A 22,974-nucleotide genomic window follows, 5' to 3' on the forward strand; every position below is an offset into this window, starting at 1 on the left:
CTTTATAGCATTTGACTTCTTTCGACAGTCAAAGTTTCTGTAAATGGTTTTAATTTGTTTGAAGGTGTCATTTTCGATGAATCAACACTTTGTTATTATATGATATAATGTTAAGATTTTTTCTGAAGATCATAAAAAGTACTAAACATCAATTTAGATAATACATCTGTAGTTTGATGATTTACCTATTGTCATATAAAGAAATGTCTAAAATAGTGTTGCTTTTAAAAATCTCACAAGTAAACACTCTTACCAAACTCACGTGAAATTATTTGGAATCTTATCACAAATATATTTTTCTGACTCCTTACCACAGCAATTTTTTCTGTTAATAATATTGATCTGTGTTACATTGACTGTTTTTCCCAAATCAACACTCCAATATGCATTGTTTTCGTTCTTTGTGTGTGTAAACGTGCTTTCCTTTCCATCAACTGCTTTTGAAGCAGCATATTTTGAATGCGCTGTTGAACTCTGTGCTGCTTTTTTTCCAAGGGCATAGTTATATCCTGTAGGAAAATTGACAAACATTTACAAATTAACAGATGGATATAAATCTTCCAGTAGATACAATATTCGAGAGTTTGCATTTCCCATCATAATTTCCTTGATAGAGGGTTGTTGCTTACAAGGTAGCTATTCAATCAAGAGTTCTAATTGTTGAAGTTGATAGAAGAGTTGGTTGATCGTCATTAAATATTTGTTTCACAGATGACGACGGATATGTTTCGATTGTCGTAATCATTATCCCATCTTCTTTTCACAGAATGAGACCTACCGAATAAGACTTATCAATGGGTTTGTACTTACATGAGCAACACGATGGGTGCCACATGTATTGCAGGAAATGTCTACCCTTTGGGCAAGAAGAAATGGATGCCTGTAACATATTTGAATTGCTCAAGTTGATATTTTGTGGACGTCGTAGCGTGATTTTTCAGTAGATTTTACCTTTTCCAGTGGATACTTTATCTGCTGATATAAACTGTGGATGTTTTGTGTATATTTAAATGTATTTAGCTATGTCGAAAGACGTGCTTAATGTCAAATCATAAAAAATACTACTTGTTAAGTTTCTAAAAAAAAACCTTGTAAGATTGCTGCTGCTATTTTTGGTATTGGGTGCAATTTTTGTACTCAATGCAACACATATCAAAGAAAAAGAAAAACACTTTTACCTATAACATTAAAAGATTTTTTTTAAATTCTTAGGATATGTTAATTTGAAATATTGCGTCTAGTATTTGAACGATAAGTAACATATTCTTAATTCATGTTTTTATTTCAGGGACCTCAAGGTATAAAATCTTTGAACCAATCACAGATTTCTAAGTTTTCTTGTAACAATGTGCTTTTTCCATGTTTTCTATTACTTGGTTATACACATTAAGGAACTCCAAGGAAAATTCAAATCAGAAAGTCCCTTATAAAATGGCAAAATCAAAAGCTCAAACACACCAAACGAATGGAAAACAACTGTCATATTCCTGACTTGGTACAGGCATTTCCCTATGTAGACAATGGTGAATTAAACCAAGTTTTATAGCTAGCTAAACCTCTCACTTGTATGATAGTTTCATAATTCTTGTAACAAAATAAATAAATTTTACTTGTAACAAATTTAGAGATTTGGTACAGAACATGCCTTATCTTAATCGATGTACACTATACTCTTCATTTTTGTTAATTCTGTCTTCTTATGGATTTTATATTTATTTCTTCCTGATCACTTTAATTTTTGGAAACGCATGCACAATATCGTCGTTTTCAATACAAAATGGCAGAAGTGAAATATATGAATCTATGATAGTAACTAGTATCATACCTTTTGGTTTTGCAGAGATCCCTTTTTTTTGGAGATGGTGGGAGGTGGGGATGGCAACGAGTATTCACTCGGAAGACTGAGCACTCGGGATCACTTTAAATAATCGGATACTGGTTTGCTTTTTAAAAATCTTGAGACATTTCTCCTCACTTTAGTTCCTTTTGAAATATCCCTTTCGTTATACTGATTTATAGATATAAGAAGATGTGGTATGAGTGCCAATGAGACAACTCTCCATCGAAGTCAAAATTTATAAAAGTAAACCATTATAGGTCAAAGTACGGTCTTCAACACGGAGCCTTGGCTCACACAGAACAGCAAGCTATAAAGGGCCCCAAAAATTACTAGTGTAAAACTATTCAAACGGGAAAACCAACGGTCTAATCTATCTAAAAAACGAGAAACGAGAAACGAGAAACACTTATGAACCACATCAACAAACGACAACTACTGAACATCAGATTCCTAACTTAGGACAGATGCAAACGCATGCGGCGGGTTTAAACGTTTTAATGGTACCAAACCTTCACCCTTTTTCTGAAACAATAGTGTAACATCACAACATAGAAAGACACACTATAAAATATCAACTGAAATAGCTTAACTCAATCAAAGGACATATTAGTACCAGTGAACATACACTGAACAAATAAATTTGACCTATGATACAATGTAAATTCAAAATACAGTTTACCTCAAATCTAACGTCTTACATTTAAATTCAGTACTTATTTTTTTAAATTTCAGAATAAAAAAAAAATCTACGCATGGTTGGTGTTAAATTACTTGAATAACTCATTTCAAAATAAATTATAAAAAAGTTTACATAGTATATACTTGATGACAAAGTTATGATCATTGTTGAATGTACTCGTTTTAGCAATCAAATTATGAGTAAAATAGCGATAAATACAATGCTGACTCTCTTTATGAACATCCCATCTCCTTTTATACAATTAATAAACCAATTATGTTTTCAAATTTTACTGATTCAGTGTTTCAGAGTTGCGTTGAATTGTTATTATAAATTTTTAATAAACAAAAATTATTGAAGAAACATTTAAATAATTATGCATAAGTAATTCATACTTATGGAAATTTCAAATGACACGGATAAGTGGAACAATGACACAATTCACCATTAATATTTTATCCAATTACATACATTTTGTAACTGACTGATCGGACCTGGTTACCAAACAAAAATATACGTTTTAATGCGACATTTATCTTGTCATGCTTAAAGATTTTGATGAGCATTTCCTTGTCTATACAAAGATGCCGATAGTCACTTAGTTAAATTCTTGCTTTGAAATACTGGAAACAACTGGTTTCAAGTTTGCAATTTTAAAAGGGTTATTGTTTCTATGTATTTTGTAGTTATCTCCCTTCGCTAACTTTAGAGCGGAAAATGTGAAAAGTATGCCCAAGGGTAAATAACATGCAATTTTTCAACGTTTTTTTGTCTAAAAGACATAAGTGGAAATGTGCTAGCGTGTATGTATTCATGATTGAATAAATATTGATATGATTTTGTAATTAGTATTTTATTTCTTATTTGAATTTACTTTAAAATAAAGATGATTTTATTTCTAATTCATATTTATGTTTTCGTTTTCAAATAGATTAATTACGGACTGTAATTAATTATGAGTTGTACCATTTGTATTTTATATTCACGGACTTTGACGTTTGACTAGTTTCGTCTTGATTGTTACTCACTTCTTCCATTTTGATGGTCATTGTTTTTACGCTTGATTTGACCGCACACTTTCTATTATTTCATTGGTCATATGTCTTTTGGCGGTTTTTTTTCTATTGAAGTCTATAGTTAATTGTGGATTGATGTTCAAACCGAACAGACGTTTCATATATTTTCTTTAGTCTCATACTTTGTATTATTTGTATTGGAGAATTTCCACGATTATTTCAGGTCAGTTTGCTTACTTATCTCTTTAGATATTCTGTCTATATCTTATTTTCATCGTAATTTCATTACCGGATTATTCAGTATTTCACGCACGAGTAACTTTCTATTTCTATTTTGGCATGACTTCGTAGTAAGAATGTGTATCGTGTGATTGGCGAATGAATGTTGTAAATTATTTAAAAGGTTAACGTAACTTTTATCACAGGCACATTATTATTTTACATTTATGTTACATAATTTAAGCCTGGAAATAAATAAGTGTAAAGATAAACGTAATGAATGGCGAATATTTGAGCAGAATGAGTTTGAGAGTAAATGAGTAAAATGTTAACTTGGTAAATACTATTTCAGAGTCTTTATAACATTTTTGTGTCCGATTGATATATTTTAAGTACTATATAATTCTGTGCATAGTAACTATGATTTAGTATTTGTTATACAGGTTTTATGACAGTTCTGCATGTGACGTAGTTATACGTTGAGGCATAACCTTTGTTCCTCATACGAGGTAAGAATGAGTGTTTCAGTTGTAGTTGCTTATTATTTTATTAGCTTAGTTATTTTGCTTTGTTTAGCTTAGCTTAGCTTTATTAGTTAACTGCTTTTTGCTATTTGCTTTACTAATGCATATCTTGCTTAAACTGTTTGTTTATAGTTTTATCGGCTTATTCGTATGTTATAATGTTATTGCTAAATGAGAAACTATATTTCTATTTTGCTTTTTTGACAAGTTAAATTCTGTTTCGAATGTCCTAGGAAGTAATATTTTGATTAGATAAGGTTTAATTGTACATTTTGTTAATTTCTTAAACTGTGACGTATTTTACAGTTAATTGGTTAATTTTTGTAAGTACACACATTACGTAAATTTATCAGATTGATATAATACATGTTTTAAAACAATAAGTTTATATATGTTGTTATTAAATGTAATATTATATTACAGGGTTTCGTTCGATGCTTCATTATAATAAAACTATCCAGAACCCTACATTAGTCTACTATTCATTTACGTCACAGATAGTGCGACTACAGAAATTAATTAATCATTTAATAGAAAGGAGACGTCTGTTTCTTACCAATTTGCTTGAGGCTTATTTAAAGTACAACATAGGAAATGCGTTATTAGCGGTTAACGATCGACAACTGACGACGAAGCCCGGCGAAGCCAATAGATCACATTTGCCCTTTGGATCAGATTGGCTTAAACGGGCTGCTCTTCATAGTTCTTCTTTTACCCGTGACTTTTGTTGAAGATTATTTTGCATTATCTTTTTTTTTCTGTGCATGTTTTGTAGGCTATTTTTTTCTCGGTTTGTCCATTCTTTTTGGCCTTGATGTTTTTCGTCCTTCATCGACTTATGGCCCTTTATGTCTATTCTTTTAAATTTTACAGATTTGTTGTTCCAGAGTTATGGGACTTAAGTGGTCGAAATTAAAAGACATGCTTATTAAGATGCCACCCATTTCCATAAACACTAATATATCCAACTGCTTGACGAGACGGCGTGCCATAGGATATTAATTTAATTTTGAATCTATATTGAATCATAGAAAATTGGGTTGACCCACCTCCATGATTCTGTAATGAGGCGTACTCAATCAATGCTTAAATCCACAACCGTAAACATCGAATAACTGGTGTTTTGTTTTCCAAGTATTTAGAACAATGTGACAATAGTCTATGCTTACTATTGATTTTTTTAAGAAATGGATGCCTGTAAAATATTTTAATTGCTCATTTTTAAAAAATTTTGTTAACCTCGTTTCCGCAGATGTTACTTTTTACATTGGATACTTCATCTGTTGATATATACTGTGAACATTTTGTGTATATTTAGATATATTAAGCTTTGTTGAAAGACGTGCATAATGTTAAATCATTAAAATACAAATTGTTCAGTCTCTAAGAAAACTTGGAAGATTCCAGCTGCTTTTTTAGCTAAATGTGTGCAATTTGTGTACTCGGTGCAATTTGGGTACTGTGACGCTATATTCATCAATTGGATAACGATTTTTTCATTCAGTTTTATAATAAACATGTACTTATGTTGACATTTTTGACGTTGTTACGCTTCATTTGAAAAACCGAGTTACAAAAAAAATGGAAAAAGCACATTGTTAAAAGAAAACCTTGAAATCTTTGATTGATCAAAAGATATCATACCTTGTGGTTTTTCAGATTTTACATGAGTCACTGATATGAAAACATGAACTTAGAAAATGTTATTTATCGTCCAAATACTGGACGCAATATTTCAAACATAACATATTCCAAGGTTCATTGAAAAAACTTTCTTAATGTTCTTTTTCGTTGATGAACGTATCAAAAATGCATTTCTACAAGAGCATTCCCCTTATTCTTGAAACTGAATAAACTAAATTTACTAGTAATAAATAAAGGCATTTGGTAAATATATTTTTTTCTTAATCAATATGCATTAAAGTCTTCTTTGTTGCTAATTCTGTCTGATTATGTATTTTAAAACATTTTGATATCGAACCTTTTTTTATTCTGTAATTTCTTTTAACACCTTAAAAAATAATTTCTTGTTCATAACGCTCTACACGTTAGCTGGCCTTTAAAAAAAACATTTGTTTTGATAACTACATATATCTTACCTTCTGGTTTAGGTTTATTATTTTCCTCTGAAATAAAGTAGAGAATCATTGCGATTATAAAAATAATCTATACCAATATAAATAAATTTGCTCAACAATGAATATGTAATGTTACACATTCTAATATTAAAAAAATATTACAAAAGTATCTTGACAATGGAACAAAATTTTTATGTATTTTCTATTTATTTCTTTTTGCTCATTTCAATTTTTTAACGCATGTACAATATACTAGTTTTCACTGAAATGAAAAAATTAACTAAGAATATGTTAGTTATCGTCCAAATACTGGACGCAATATTTCAAATATCACATTTTCCAAGGTAAATTGTAAAAACTTTTAACGTTATAGGTTTCTTAGTGTTCTTTTTCGTTAATGAACGTATCAAAATAAAGGTATTTTTTTTCTTATTTCATATGCATTATAAGTCTTCTTTGTTGCTAGATCTGTCTTTTTATGTATTTTAAAACATTTAGATATCGAACCTTTTTTTTTTCTGTATTATTCAGATGTAGTGAATACCATTTTGAAGTGGAATTTTCTTCCCAATTGTCAATTAAAGATTACGATAGAATAGAGTAAATGGTAACGGGAAGAAGGGGGAGAGCGTGAAGAAAATAATGTATACAACGTTGGGGTCTTTGATAGCCGACTATACGATATGATTTTTTCTCATTGTTGAAGGCCGTATGGTTGCCTATAATGATTGCTTACGTCCACTTTATTTAAGGTAGCTGGAATGTCTAAATGTTTGACGATAGATTTGTCTCAAATTTCTGTAAAAGACTTCTGGGTCAATGTAATTTCAAATTTCAATATAAAAACTGGGGATCAAGGACCTTGTTTTTTCGAAATAATACATTGAAATTAACGAAATTTTGGTTATTGTATATTGTTTGTTTAAGGGAAGCTTAATTTTTCTTTATCGAAGAAACATTAAACGATAGAATTGGCTGAAATTCGATGAGAGAATTACTTTTCATTAATACTTCTGAAATATAAAATAAAAATAAGGGGTCACGGGTCTTATTTTCTTGAAAAAAAGTTTTAAATATACTTTACGACACTTAATTTTTTGATAGTTCAATCTTTAAATTTCAATTTTTAGTTATTTTGTCGTATATTGAATGATACTTGGTAAATTATTTTTAAAACAAAAAAGCATTTTTGCAACATGAACAGAACGGACGCTCACAAAAATGACATCCGATCTACCTTAAACTGTGGCAGATAGTTGTCTCATTAGCAATTTACTCATTTTTATCTTATGTTAACAAACAAGCAATTCATTTGCAGTATATACAGGCAAAATTCGTATGGCACTACACTAGGTAAACTGCACAGTCACCTTGCATTACACTAGGTGTATTCTATTAAAATTCTTATAAAATTACACAAGGTATATACATTTTTTTTAGCATCATACTGGATGAATACATTCTCATAACATCGCCCTTGGTACATTCTTATAGCGTTAAATTTATAGTATTACACCAGTACATTTATAGCATATCTTTAGCATTACACTTTACATAATGCTATAACATTGCAATATACACAATGCTAAGGCATAACACTGGGAATTATCTGAGCTACGGAAAGTTATATCAAAAACTCCGATCTGTTTTATTTGCTGAACTTCATTTTCGGGTTCTTCTTTTGACCTTGTTACAGCCATAAAAATTCTCAAGACAACTGCAGATGCAGTTTTCTTATTTTTTGGTAGTCGTCCATGTGGATATTTAACAAATAATGGTACAAGAAAGTATTTCCTTTGTTACAGAAACTCCAGCAAACATCATATCATTCTTTGTGGTGTAGTTAAAGAAAAGGGAAAGCGATCGAGACAGGAAATTGGTGAGGATGAAAAGATGCAGAAAATTATATTTACTTTTTTTAAATACAAACATGCAGAAATAAGATTTTAAAAAAGACGTGTATACGCGATCCCAATATTATAACCGGTTATTTAAATATGTATAGAATCATTCGGTCAACGCTGTGTTAATCGGGACAATTTCAAACTCGATATTAGATTCAAAGAAATAAGGAAAACGCAAGCATTTCAAAAAGATTTGGAACCCTGTCTAATTTAGAAAAGTGTTAAAGTCTTTACAGTAACTTTCTTTCACTTGCATTATATTTATTTTACCAACTTGCTTTTTTGTTTGGCAGCAGAAATATCCTAAAAAATAAAAAAATAGAAGATGTGGTGACGTAACAGTAGACATCAATAACGTCGCCGAATATATTTTTATTTTTTCCGCTAAAAATTAAACTTCCACAGGATATAGATTGAAAACTAGCACGGTTGCTAAGGTATTTCTTTGCACCAATGGATTCGTTCATTTAAGAATCGTATATCGATTTTTTTTTTTTAAATTCTGTGGACCAACGAATTAGAAAATTTTGTTACAGTAAAAATATCTGCCGATTTTTTTAATTTTCTATATATTCTTTGTATTTTTGGCGTATCATGCTGTTAATTTCAATAGCTTGTATCGAAAAAACGAAAACGGTTACCTCCTTTTTTTCATTTTATTTTCTGGTGTATTTTTACAAGCAGAATCCATATGTAAAAACTAAAAAAAAAAATGTGGATTAGTTAATTACGTACACTTTGCCTAAAGTCAAAGATTTTGGTTACCTCAAGTGAATAAAAGCATTAACTTGTCAGGATTCTTTCATATATACAAAGATTTAGTTTGGAAGTTTGGCTGTACTTATAGACAACTCAATACAAACGGGATAGTACATCCTAAATTTTACGATTATGTTGATTACCGAGCCAGTAAATTTAGATACGATACGGGTAAACTTATCGATCCTTTAAATTAAATTGTTTTAAAAGGTTAAGTTACCGATACAACACTATAATTAGATCTTTGAATATTGTTTTATTTTGTATAAATATTGATTTAAATAAAAATCAAACAAAAAATTATTGCTATACACATATGTACACTCATGGTCTTACAATCTGTCGATACCTATTGTAACGGGTACAAATTTATTGTTAATTGTATTTAACTATAACTATGTCTTCCTATTCTAAAAAGTTATATTTGTATGCCATTCAATCCTAAATTTCACTGAGAAAAAGATTGAATCAGTGCATGCCTGTTCAGGATTATTTTTATGATTTTTATTCAACATCATATGACTGAAAACCATAATACCAGTCATTATATTATGTTGTAGCATTTACTTTTGGAAATATTGAAATTGCAATTGTTATTTGCTGTTATGAGACGACCCCTATAATTATTACGTTCGTGATACCACTTAATTGCGTAAAAGTTAGAATTAAGTACGGACACTGAACAAGCTGATTGTATTAAATCTGTGAGATACAAGGAAACCGTAGATACATCCGCTGGCAAAAACTTTCTGCTTATTTAAAGTACAACATAGGAAATGCGTTATTAGCGGTTAACGATCGACAACAGACGACGGAGCCCGGCGAAGCCAATAGATCACATTTGCCCTTTGGACCAGATTGGCTTAAACGGGCTGCTCTTCATAGTTCTGCTTTTACCCGTGATTTTTATTGAAGATTATTTTGCACTATCTTTATTTTTCTGTGCATGTTTTGTAGGCTATATTTTTCTCGGTTTGTCCATTCTTTTTGGCCTCGATGTTTTCCGTCCTTCATCGACTTATGGCCCTTTATTGCTATTCTTTTAAGTATTACAGATTTGTTGTTCCAGTGTTATGGGACTTAAGTGGTCGAAATTAAGAGACAAGCTTATTAAGAGGTTACTCATTTTCCATAAACACTAATATATCCATTTGCTGGACGAGACGGCGTGCCATAGGATATTAATTAAATTTTGAATCTATATTGAATCATAGAAAAATTGGGTTGACCCACCTCCATGATTCTGTAATGAGGAGTACTCAATCAATGCTTAAATCCACAACCGTAAAATTCGAATAATTGGTGTTTTGTTTTCCAAGAATTTGGAACAATGTGACCCATAGTCCATGCTTACTATTGATTTTTTAAGAAATGGATGCCTGTAAAATATTTTAATTGCTCATTTTTAAACATCGATTTTTTGTTAACGTCGTTTCCGCAGATGTTACTTTTTACATGGATACTTCATCTGTTGATATATACTGTGAACATTTTGTGTATATTTAGATATATTAAGCTTTGTTGAAAGACGTGCATAATGTCAAATCATTAAAATACAAATTGTTCAGTCTCTAAGAAAACTTGGAAGATTCCAGCTGCTTTTTTAGCTAAATGTGTGCAATTTGTGTACTCGGTGCAATTTGGGTACTGTGACGCTATATTCATCAATTGCATAACGATGTTTTCATTTAGGTTTATAATAAACATGTAATTATGTTGACATTTTTTTCGTTGTTACTCTTCCTTTGAAAAACCGAGTTACATAAAACATGGAAAAAGCACATTGTTACAAGAAAACTTAGAAAACTATGATTGATCAAAAGATACCATACCTTGTGGTTTTTTCAGATTTTACATGAGTCACTGATATGAAAACATGAACTTAGAATATGTTATTTATCGTCCAAATACTGGACGCAATATTTCAAGCATAACATATTCCAAGGTGAATTGAAAAAAGTTTCTTAATGTTCTTTTTCATTGATGAACGTATCAAAAATGCATTTCTACAAGAGCATTCCACTTATTCTTGAAATTGAATAAATTAAATGTACTTGTAATAAATCAAGGCATTTGGTAATTTTTTTTTTCTTAATCGATATGCATTAAAGTCTTCTTTGTTGCTAATTCTGTCTGCTTATGTATTTTAAAACATTGTGATATGGAAAATTTTTTTATTCTGTAATTTCTTTTAAAAACTAAACAAATGATTATTCGTTCATAACGCTCTACACGTTAGCTGGCCTTTTGAAAAACATTTGTTTTGATACTCTACATATATCTTACCTTCTGGTTTAGGTTTTATATTTTCCCCTGGAATAAAGAATCGAATCATTGCGATTATAAAAATAATCTATACAAATATAAATAAATTTGCTCAACAATGAATCTGTAATGTTACACATTTTAATATTAAAAAAATATTACAAAAGTATCTTGACAATTGAACAAAACTTTTATGTATTTTCTATTTTTTTTTTTTTTCTCATTTCAATTTTTTAATGCATGTACAATATAGTCGTTTTCACTGAAATGAAAACATGAAATAAGAATATGTTAGTTATCGTCCAAATACTGGACGCAATATTTCAAATATCACATATTCAAAGGTAAATTGTAAAAACTTTTAACGTTATAGGTTTCTTAATGTTCTTTTTTGTTGATGAACGTATCAAAATAAAGGTATTTTTTTTCTTAATTGATATGCATTAAAGTCTTTTTTGTTGCCAGATCTGTCTTTTTGTGTATTTTAAAACATTTTGATATCAAACCTTTTTTATTTCTGTATCATTCAAATGTAGTGAATACCATTCCCAATTGTTAAGTGAAGTTTATGAAGCAATAGAGTATATGGTAGGAGTAGAAGGTGGAGAGGGTGAAGAAAATAATGTATACAACGTTGGGGACTTTTAGAGCCGACTATACGGTATGGATTTTTCTCATTGTTGAAGGCTGTATGGTTGCCTATAATGATTGCTTACGTCCACTTCATTTAAGGTAGCTGGAATGTCTAAATGTTCGACGATAGATTTGTTTTAAATTTCTGTAAAAGACTTCTGGGTCAATGTTATTTTATATTTCAATATAAAAACTGGGGATCACGGACCTTGTTTTTTCGAAATAAAACATTGAAATTAACGTACTTTTGATCATTTTATATTGTTTATATAAGGGAAACTTATTTTTTTCGTAATCGAGGAAACATTAAACGAGGGAATTGGCTAAAATTCGATGAGAGAATTACTTTTCATTAATACTTCTGGAATATTAAATAAAAATTAGGGGTCACGGGCCTTATTTTCTTGAAGAAATCCCCAAAAGTTTTAAATGTACTTTACGACACTAAATTTTTTGATAGTTCAATCTTTAAATTTCAAGTTTTATGTATTTGTTGTATGTTGAATGATACTTGGCAAAATATTTTTAAAACAAAAAAGTATTTTTGCAACATGAACTGAACGGACGCTCACAAAAATGACACCCGATCTACCTTTTAAAAACTGTGGCAGATAGTTGTCTCTTTTGCAATCATACCACATCTACTCATTTTCACCGTATATTAACAAAAAGCAATTCATTTGCATTATATACAGGCACAATTCGTATGGCACTACACTAGGTAAACTGAACAGTCTCCTTGCATTACACTAAGTACATTCTAATAAAATTACACAAGGTATATACATTTTTTTTAACATCATGCTGGATGAATACATTCTCAAAACATCGCCCTTGGTACATTCTTATAGCATTACATCAGTACATTTATAGCATTACACCAGTACATTTATAGCATATCATTAGCATTACACTTTACACAATGCTATAACATTACAATATACACAATGCTAAGGCATAACACTGGGAATGATCTGTGCGACGGGAAGTTATATCAAAAACTCCGATCTGTTTTATTTGCTGAAATTCATTTGCAGGTTCTTCTTTTGACCTTATTACAGTCATAAAAATTCTGAAGACAATTTGCAGATCTATGCAGTTGTCCTTTTTTTTTTGGGAGTCGTCCATGTGGATATTTAACAAATAATGGTACAAGAAATTATTTCCTTTGTTACAGAAACTCCAGCAAACATCATATCATTCTTTGTGGTGTAGTTAAAGAAAAGGGAAAGCGATCGAGACAGGAAATTGGTGAGGATGAAAAAATGCAGATTTTATTTACTTTTTTTAAATACAAACATGCAGAAATAAGTTTTTAACAAAGACGTGTATACGCGATCCCAATATTATAACCGGTTATTTAAATATGTATAGAATCATTTTGTCAACGCTGTGTTAACCGGGACAATTTCAAACTCGATATTTGGTTCATAGAAATAAGGAAAATGCAAGCATTTCAAAAAGATGGGGAACCCTGTCTAATTAAGAAAAGTTTTAAAGTTTTTACAGTTATTTTCTTTCACTTGCATTATAATTTTTTTGCCAATTAGCTTATTTTTTGGCAGCAGAAATATCCTAAAAAATTCTTCAGTTTATTTTCTTAAAAATTGATAACGCTTAAAAAATTGCAAAAATTAGAAAAATTGGTTATACACACTCACGATTTTGTTAAGACACTGTACGGTATAATAGCGTTATAGAGTAGAAGATGTGGTGACGTTACAGTAGACATCAATAACGTCGCCGAATATTTTTATTTTTTTCCGCTAAAAATCAAACTTCCACAGGATACAGATTGAAAACTAGCACGGTTGCTAAGGACTTTCCTTTCACCAATGGATTCGTCGTTCATTTTAGAATCGTATATCGATTTTTTTTTTAAATTATGTGGACCAACGAATTAGAAAATCTTGTTAAAGTAAAAATATCCGCCGATTTTTTATGATTTTCCCTATATATCCTTTGTATTTTTGGCGTATCATGCTGTTAATTTCAAAAGCTTTTATCTAGAAAACAAAAACGATTTTTAATTTTATTTTCTTGTGTATTTTTACAAGCAGAATCCATATGTAAATTTTTTTTAAAAATCTGTGGATTAGTTAATTACGTTCACTTCGCCAAAGTGAAGGAGTTTGGTTACCTCAAGTGACTAAAAGCATTTACTGGTCAGGATTTTTTCATATATACAAAGATTTGGTTTGGAAGTTTGGCTGTACTTATAGACAACTTATTACAAACGGGATAGCGCATTCTAAATTTTACGATTATGTTGTTTACCGAGCCAGTAAATTTAGATACGATACGAGTAAACTTATCGATCCTTTAAATTAACTTGTTTTAAAAGGTTAAATTGCCGATACAACACTGTAATTAGATCTTTGAATATAGTTTTATTTTGTATAAATATTGATTTAGATAAACATCAAACAACAAATTATTGCTATACACATATGTACACTCACGGACTTACAATCTGTCGATACCTATTGTGACGGGTACAAATTTGTTGTTAATTGTATTTAACTATAACTATGTCTTCCTATTCTAAAAAGTTATATTTGTATGCCATTCATTCCTAAATTTCACTGAGATAAAGATGGAATCAGTGCATGCCTGTTCATTATTATTTTTATGATTTTTATTCAACATCATATGACTGAAATAAAGGCAACAGTAGTATACTTCTATTCGAAATTCATAAATCGATTGAGAAAAAAACAAATCCGGGTTACAAACTTAAACTGAGAGAAACACATGAAATGTAAGAGGAGAACAACGACACAACAGAAACTCAGCACTAAAATGCAACACACACAGAAACGAATTATAATATAACAATGGCCATTTTCCTGACTTGGCACAGGACATTTTAAGAAAAAATGATGGATTGAACCTGGTTTTGTGGCTAGCCAAACCTCCCGCTTTTATGGCAATGTTAAATATAACATTAAAATGACAAGATTACATGACAGGACTACAATACAAATCAATGGGAGAACATACAGGACATAGACACACACAAAAAATAGCTATCAAAAGGTACAAGGCTTATAATTTAATACGCCAGACGCGCGTTTTGTCTACATAAGACCCACCAGTGACGCTCAGATCAAAAAAGTTCGAAAGCCAAAACAAGTACAATTTTGAAGAGCATTCAGGACAAAAAGTTTCAAAAAGTTGTGCCAAATACGGCACAGGTTATATGCCTGGGATAAGAAAATCCTTAGGATTTAGAATAATTCATACTTTTGCAAACAGTAAAATAAAAATGACTACATAATAGATATACATGCTAACACCGATGTGTTGACTAACTACAGAATAAACCCGAATACATAAAACAACCTAAATCAGCACATAAAAAAGGCACAGCCGAACAACGTATTATATGTTAGCCGAAGAAATCGACGCACAATGTGACGTCACATTTAAATTTCTATAAATTTCCATAAATAGGATAGAGTTCAAGATTAGGTTTGTAATACTGATATAACATGTATCATAACAATGAAAATAACAATACTTATTATTATAAAATTGTGGTAGTAATTAGATAATTAATTGTATTATCAAGCTATGTCGGTATTTCTTCTAAATCAAACTGTAATTCAAATACATCGTATACATTTAGCTGACCAAAACTAAAATCTTATAAATGAACTGAGTGATTAATTATCATAATACCATAATACCAGTCATTTTTATTATGTTGTAGCATTTACTTTGGGAAATATTGAAATTGCAATTGTTATTTGCTGTTATGAGACGACCCCCGTAATTATTACTTTCATTGAACGAGTGATGTTTTTCACTCGTATGTACATTTTTTACGAACTTACTTTTTTGTAAAGCTTCCTCAAGTCATATTGGTATAGGGAGTTACAAGTTTTAAGTCAGAACATTTTGTTCGACTACATATTTGTCGATGAATTCGTTGACTGGCAAGCACCTTGCATAGTTATGCGCCATATTCATAACGGTACTAAAGCGTTTTGATTGGTTTAACATTTACGGAAAGTCACGATTATTTTTAGCTTATCGTAAATAATTTTGATGATTATTATATTCTACATAACGGAACGAACATTTCAACAAATATGAAGTTATTTAAGCGTCATTTTGTACAATTATTTTATAAAAATAAACATTTCATAGCGGTCAAAGAGGGACAAATCGTTAATGATTTCCATTGGTTTATTGGATAAACTTGCAATTGCGTGGTTGAAAATTGCACGAAAACTGCCAAAAAACTGCACTGATTTTAAGTACAATTATTAAAACCCCAAAACGCGAGTTTGACGTCATTCTGGCCAAAGACGTTCAAAACTAGGAACATTTAAAGAATACATAATTGTTTAAAAACGATTTACGCAAATTCTACCCACATTTTGAAGACACTTGAGGAAACTAGCAATATTATGGAAATACTATTTTTTTATAATGATGGTTTACATCTATCTAGAAAAACATAAACCATAGAGATTACGTTACAAATATTTTTCCTGTTTAGAAATTAAGTAAATTGTTAATACTTTTTGACGAATCACTGTGCCGAGGCCGATTATTTGTTTTCATGTAATTGAACAATTTAAAGCCAATGTAACCCCAATAATCCAACTAAATTTAGAAATATATTTTATTTATGTTACTGGTAAGGAATCCAGTAAATTTAAAGCAAAGGCTTTTTACAAAAATTGAGCGTTTTAAGTGGGGTTTTCAGACAGTGAGACACATGAAAATGCACATTACTAGCGAAGGAAACTAGTACAAATTTCCATAGATTCTTTTTAAAAAAAAACACAACTTTATTAGTCAATCAATTGGAATTAGAGCAACATATACAAGTAATTGTTAGTCAAAGATATAATACTTGTTAGTAAGATATTAAACATTTGATAGTTTTGAAAAAAAAGGGACATTTGTTAGTAAACAATAATGAACAGACATATAATTCTTGCCAACTTTTGTCAATTTCTTTTGGTCAAAATTTGAGACAATCGTTTTTAGTCAAAGGAAGCTTAAACACAGGTTCAACAAAGGATTGTATATAGAATTTTATTTGATATTATTATCTTTACTGAATTTCACATTTTATTGTATAGGTCAAGTTTGGCAAATGATGAACTTAAACTTATATCAAAGCTTATATCAAAGCTTTCACTGAATCATTGAACTACCAGTTAACGAAATATTGTAATAATCAAGTTTGGACAATTTTAGACACTAGTTGTTAGCCAGTGAAAGCTATTACACTGTCTCAACAAAATTTGCCCCTTCATTTCATAGAACATCATAATTTATTAAATTAAGTCTCACTATACTTAGTGTGAGGTAAGAGGCATTTTAATACATGAATATCTAATATTTTGTCCCGTGAGGTCTGATGTACTTTTGATAAATGAGTATCTAATATTTTGTCTTAAATCTGCTCGTATTCTCAACAAACGAGAGAACATCATAGCAGATATTGTTTTACTCTTTATGAGTATTTATGTAGTACTTGAATCAATCTCTTAAAGGATACCCTACGCAACTGTCTAGAAATTCACTAAAAGTGTACTTAGTATTGATAAATTTGCAAGTTCTTTTTATTGGTCTTGAGCTTGACTACATTGTGTAATTTTGATCTCAAATATTTGCTACTGTTATGTGTGGTTATAATATATATAATATCAAAATAAAGTATTTGCAACTTCTGAATTGTTTGGTATATATTTGTGATATCAGTCTCAAGAAGACCCGTAACATTCACTATAAATAATTGAATAGGAGTTTAGGCTTGATCCTAAGACACATAGGAATCACTTCTCGAAAAATAGGTCTGTTGTCCTTCGTTTTAGATCTAGATAGGGAGTAAGGTAGTTTAGGTTTTCGTTTGGGTTTATATATTTAGAGGTTTCGGTGTATTTGTGTTTCTGCCCTTTTCTCCATTGACACGCTACACTATATTTAGGCATTGCAAGAGGTCGTGTTTTTTCTTTGACTGTAAATGACGTCTTAATACCATATACATTAGAAGTTGGATGTTAACTGATTGATATTTTAGTATTAGAAACATAATTTTTCATTAGTTGATATGTGCTTGGAACTAGTTTCAGTGACTTTAAGTATTTGCAGGTTTGTATTATGTATTTTGTGTTTGTGTTTTTGTTTTTTTGTTTTTTGTTCTTTGCATCGATCTGATGACTTTAAGTCCTTTTCAACTGATTTTTATAGTTTGTTGTTATTTCGTGTTGTTACACCACTGCTCCCGGTTAGAGGAACGGTTTGGAGCCAACAAACATGTGTTTAACCCCGCAACATTCTGTATGTCCCTGTCCCAAGCCAGGACCCTGTAATTCATTGGTTGTCGTTTGTTGCCATATATCATATTTGTTTTTCTGCATTGTTTTGTACATACATGAGGCAATTCGTTTTGTCGTTTAAATTTTTATACCTTTGACATTCCTATTATAGCTTATTATGCGGTATTGGTTTTTCTCACTGTTGAAGGCCGTACGGAGACTCGTAGTTGTTAACTTCTACAGATGGGTGCAGTCCTAACCTTTTCAAAAGATAACTTAGAGCAGTCCTTATGACTTAAGGTAAGTCATTTGAATACCACCGCGCATGTAACTTGCGAAACTACGATCCGCAAGTCAGTCTAAGATGTTGAAATATTATTTGTGGATTTATTTAAGGAAATATGTTTTTTTTATTAAAGAAACGATTTATTTTTTTTAAGAATGATCAAAAATTTTATCATTAATATATAAAGACCTATTTCCAACGCTTTTCATGTTTACGACTTTCTACCGGAAACCCGCAGCGTCGATAAAAACGCAGTTCCGTAAAATGTATTTTTGAAATGTACAAATCGTCAAAGGGCAAATTTTCAACCAAAAAACCTATAAGTAAGTCTGATTCATTCCGAAAAGACCGCATCAGAAAAATAAGACTAAATCAAAATTAGAAAAGAACATGATTTTTGTTTGACCTTATAAATGTATCAAATACCAGAGGTGATGAAAACGTTATTTATGACACTACTGATATCTCATACCTCTTAACTATTGTAGATTATTCATCTTTGAAATTAATCTTATTATCCAAGGCCTTGAGTCGAGTCTAAATTCTTTAACCCTCTCAGTCCCAAATAGCTTTCATAATGAAATGAAATACCCTAATTTTTTCGAGGTAAAATGCATATTTTCTGTACATTTTGAATACACATTCCTGACCTAGTATACCTTTATTGATGTATTTGACTTTGTAAACACAAATGATTACTTAGTTGACATTACAAAAACATTGTTATTTTATTTTCAAAATGTACCGTTACTGCATTTGACGTCATCAAAAAGAGTGTTATAATTGACGTTGATGTGTGAAACGTCGAAATAAACTAACTTGCAGGTACTTGAAAATACCCTAAGTGTTATACAGTCAACGGCTTGTAAAACGATTATAGTTTTATCGATTTGCATAGTGTAAAATGTTATTGATTGCAAAAATTCTTTTTCCATACTATCAAAGTCTGATTTCCTGAAATATATTTGATATTTGCTGAAATATATTTAACTTAAAGAAGGTTTTATTATAGAAACAAAATACTTAAAAAAAAAAGATATCTACTCTTTTGTAGTAAAAACTCAGAAGTGAAGTGTCGAAGTCTTGAATAGTATCGTATTCTACAATTTTATATCTTCATTAATTGAACGTCGTATCAAAATCATTACACAAGCAACTAAACAATATGCCATGAATTAATAGATTGGCTGCACAATAATTCTTTCCTTTTTTTTTATCATTTTTGTGATGTAACATGTAATATGTTCACGTTCACGTATGCCATCAATCCCATATAAGTATTATTATTTTCAGTAAAGTTCAATTATTCTTACTTCGCCATTATTTTAGATTTCATCCGTCTTGTCAGTCGACAGCGAGGAGAACATTTTGGATGTACACCCCTGAGGAGCCAAAAATTTCTAGAATTAAACTTTTTTTCTAAACCTGATTTTTGGGTTTCTATGACTGTAAAAAAAAATCATATGGTGGTGCACTTCTTTTTTTTGCTACGGCCTTTTGAAAGTACCCAATTTTGATGATTTTCCCATTTTTCATCAATGTTTACCTATTTTTGGGCTATTTTCGTGAAAAAAATCACAGTTTCACAATTAAACTTTTTTTCATACTTTCAATAAAGATGAAGTGGATCAATCTGAATAAATTTAACTTAAAGAACTAAAGGTAGGTGTTGATATAAGAAAGTTTTATCATATTTTGATGCTTTTTTGTGTCAAATTTACCATGCTGTCAATTTTGTAAATTTGTGATTTTTCTCTGCTTAAAGAACAAAATGCATATTATTTCGACTTCTTTGTTTTAAATGATTGAAAAAATACATATCTAAGAAATTTGAAAAGAAAAAAAGTGATATGGGATGTACATGTTTTAGGTAAAATCATTTCTTGTACCCCTCACCCATTTTCTCAAAATGTTGGCTAAAAAGACTGACTTGATTGGTAATAAAATTTTAAAAATTGATTACTCAAAAACTATAATAATTCATTGTAAATTCACAATTTTTTTACAGAGTTAAGTTTGATTATAACATTTTTTAAATTCATTGATATTTTCCACTTGTATCACATGTTTTGGAAATAATTCCAGAACGAGATTTCAACGAGACTGAAACGTCAGAAGAATACATCCTTAACTGTTTGGATATTTCAAAGAACCATGCCCTACAAATTGACTTTTTTTCGGCTTTCAATTTAACTTTTCATCAATTTTGTGGGTTGAAAACTGTTACCAAAAAGAAAGAATATAGCCAAATATCAGATGCATAGGGATAAGAATCTAGGCTTTTTTTTGTTATAGCCTCAAAATGGAATTACATGATTTTGCCAACTTAATACAAGTTCTTTCGGTTATTATGAAATGGACATATATAATTTTAATTTAGATCGACAAAGTTGGGATGTAAGAATGGAATTTATAAAATAATTATGATCATTGAATAGCAAAGAAGAAAATTTGATAGCAAATAAAAGAACTACTGGCATAAAGATCTCCATGTTTTAAATTTTGTAAGGTCTTCCCATAATTTGAACGAAAGAGATAAAATATAAGTCATCTAATTAAACCATTGAAACGCTGATGCGTTAGTTTTATTTTACGTGTTTGTTAAAAGTTACTAAATCATAAACTCACTTTACTATGTTACGTTTAGGGGTGTGTCTTGTAGTGAACAGGCATATCTTAATACGGGACAGTTATGAATAAAAGGAGATGCAGGGGGTATACATCAATGAGACAGCAAGCAAACAACAAAACCCCAAACAGACATCTAGAAGACATGTTTTTGGTATTAACACTATGTTTCATGCCCTAAATAAGTTTTTCCTCAGTATTGTCAAAATGAAGATCTGTCGTAACTTGCTAACTCCTTTTTATAAACATAAGGTAACCAGAGATCTATAATATTTTAAGATGATTGGGTTTTCATTTTTGCAAATATTGTTCTTTTCTTTAAGATCATACAAGAAAGGGGAGAATATTATATACATACAATTTTCACTTTGTATATTGATTAATTGTGGCTTGCTTAACACCTAATTTGAAACATAATATTTTATAAAATATTTTTATTTGAAATTTCTTTCGTTCAAATGGATCAATTAGAATAATATGTTCTCAACAATGGTTACATAGTGAATGTGCTTTAATATTTAACTAATAGACATATAAAGGATGAGGAATTAGTATATGTATAAACCCCCCCTATGATAGTTATTTAGAGTTTGATATATCGTCATGATATTTTGTTATTTTACAAAAAAGTATCAGGTTGAAGGCCGTACGGTGACCTATAGTTGCTCACTTCTACACCATTTTGTCTCTAATGAAGAGTTGTTTGAATTCTACGGTTAAATTTTATACTGATGTGCCGACTTTTTGTCTAAAGAAGAACAAAAAGTAAATTATGACTTAAATATCTATATTTTGGCCTACACGTTCATATTTTTAGAAGTTCTAAAAATGTCATGACATTGAATTTTTGTCGATAATTTTTTTGTTTTTGTGTGGTTTAACATTTCAAAATTTGAAATGTTAACCTTGGTATATTTTAACAACAAAACTTATTGAGAACCAGTTTGTCGAATTAAAATATATATAGATAATTCAGATGATCTGTAACAATTCCATCTTCATGCATTATATATTATGTACTGTGTTACGACGCTAGATTAAAACTGACGAGGAAAGATAACACTCGGCCACCCAAAGCTTTATTATTGTAGAGCCTAGGTGGTCGAGTGGTCTAGCGCGTTGGGCATAGTGCAAGGCGATTTGGTGCCACGATATCTCAGTAGCATGAGTTCGAATACCAGCGAGGGAAGAACAAAACATTTGCGAAAGCAAATTTACAGATCCAACATTGTTGGGTTAATGTTTAGACGAATTATATATATATGTATATGTGTGTGTTAAGTCACAGTCTCTGTGGTGTTTAAGATTATTAATTTAAGATTATTCAAAAATATAGAAACATAACATAAGAAGACTGACATGAAAAAAGGTAAGGAGATGACAACTAGAGAACCACTTGCACATTTATATGAGACGTGAAGAGACTAATACATACGTAGCAAGTCCAGTTGACGGGGTCAGAAAGGTTGTTTTACACCTGGATATGATTTGGAATATCTTATTCTACCTGTACGTCAATTTTTATTAAAAGCATTAAATTTGTGATTTAAAAAAAAAACTGAGACGGAAAATTTACAAGATCAAATTATTTTTTGCTGTGGAAAATCAAATTTTTATAACATTTTGTAACTTGTATATCAATTCGGTTGAAATTCAAGCACAAAAAAATGTTTCTCAAAATTTGTAATTTTGTATTAAAAAAAATGTTTTTTACACAAATTTTGGTCGAGATATCTCAAAATAACTCATGGAGCCTTTCTTCAATAGAATTTTGCACTGTGCGTAAAGATTGTGAAATCATTTATGGCAATACTGACTTATCGGACTACATAAACGTGCTCAAATTTACATGTTTCTCT

At 30.2% G+C, this 22,974-nt stretch overlaps 1 protein-coding gene across 6 annotated transcripts in view; it reads right to left on the reverse strand.

The window, feature by feature from the left end:
• Nucleotides 1–22,974, reverse strand: part of LOC127703040 (uncharacterized) — a 925,706-nt gene that overhangs the window by 348,234 nt on the left and 554,498 nt on the right. For all 6 annotated transcript variants that reach the window (XM_052207424.1, XM_052207422.1, XM_052207423.1 and 3 more), the window contains 3 exons: nucleotides 11,306–11,332; nucleotides 6,378–6,404; nucleotides 312–509 (listed from right to left, as the gene is read on the reverse strand). In XM_052207424.1, coding sequence (XP_052063384.1) covers nucleotides 312–509; nucleotides 6,378–6,404; nucleotides 11,306–11,332 — 252 coding nt within the window. The remainder of the gene's footprint in view (nucleotides 1–311; nucleotides 510–6,377; nucleotides 6,405–11,305; nucleotides 11,333–22,974) is intronic.

The sequence above is a fragment of the Mytilus californianus genome, unplaced genomic scaffold, assembly GCF_021869535.1.
Source record: "Mytilus californianus isolate M0D057914Y unplaced genomic scaffold, xbMytCali1.0.p SCAF_5, whole genome shotgun sequence".
Classification (NCBI taxonomy): domain Eukaryota; kingdom Metazoa; phylum Mollusca; class Bivalvia; order Mytilida; family Mytilidae; genus Mytilus; species Mytilus californianus.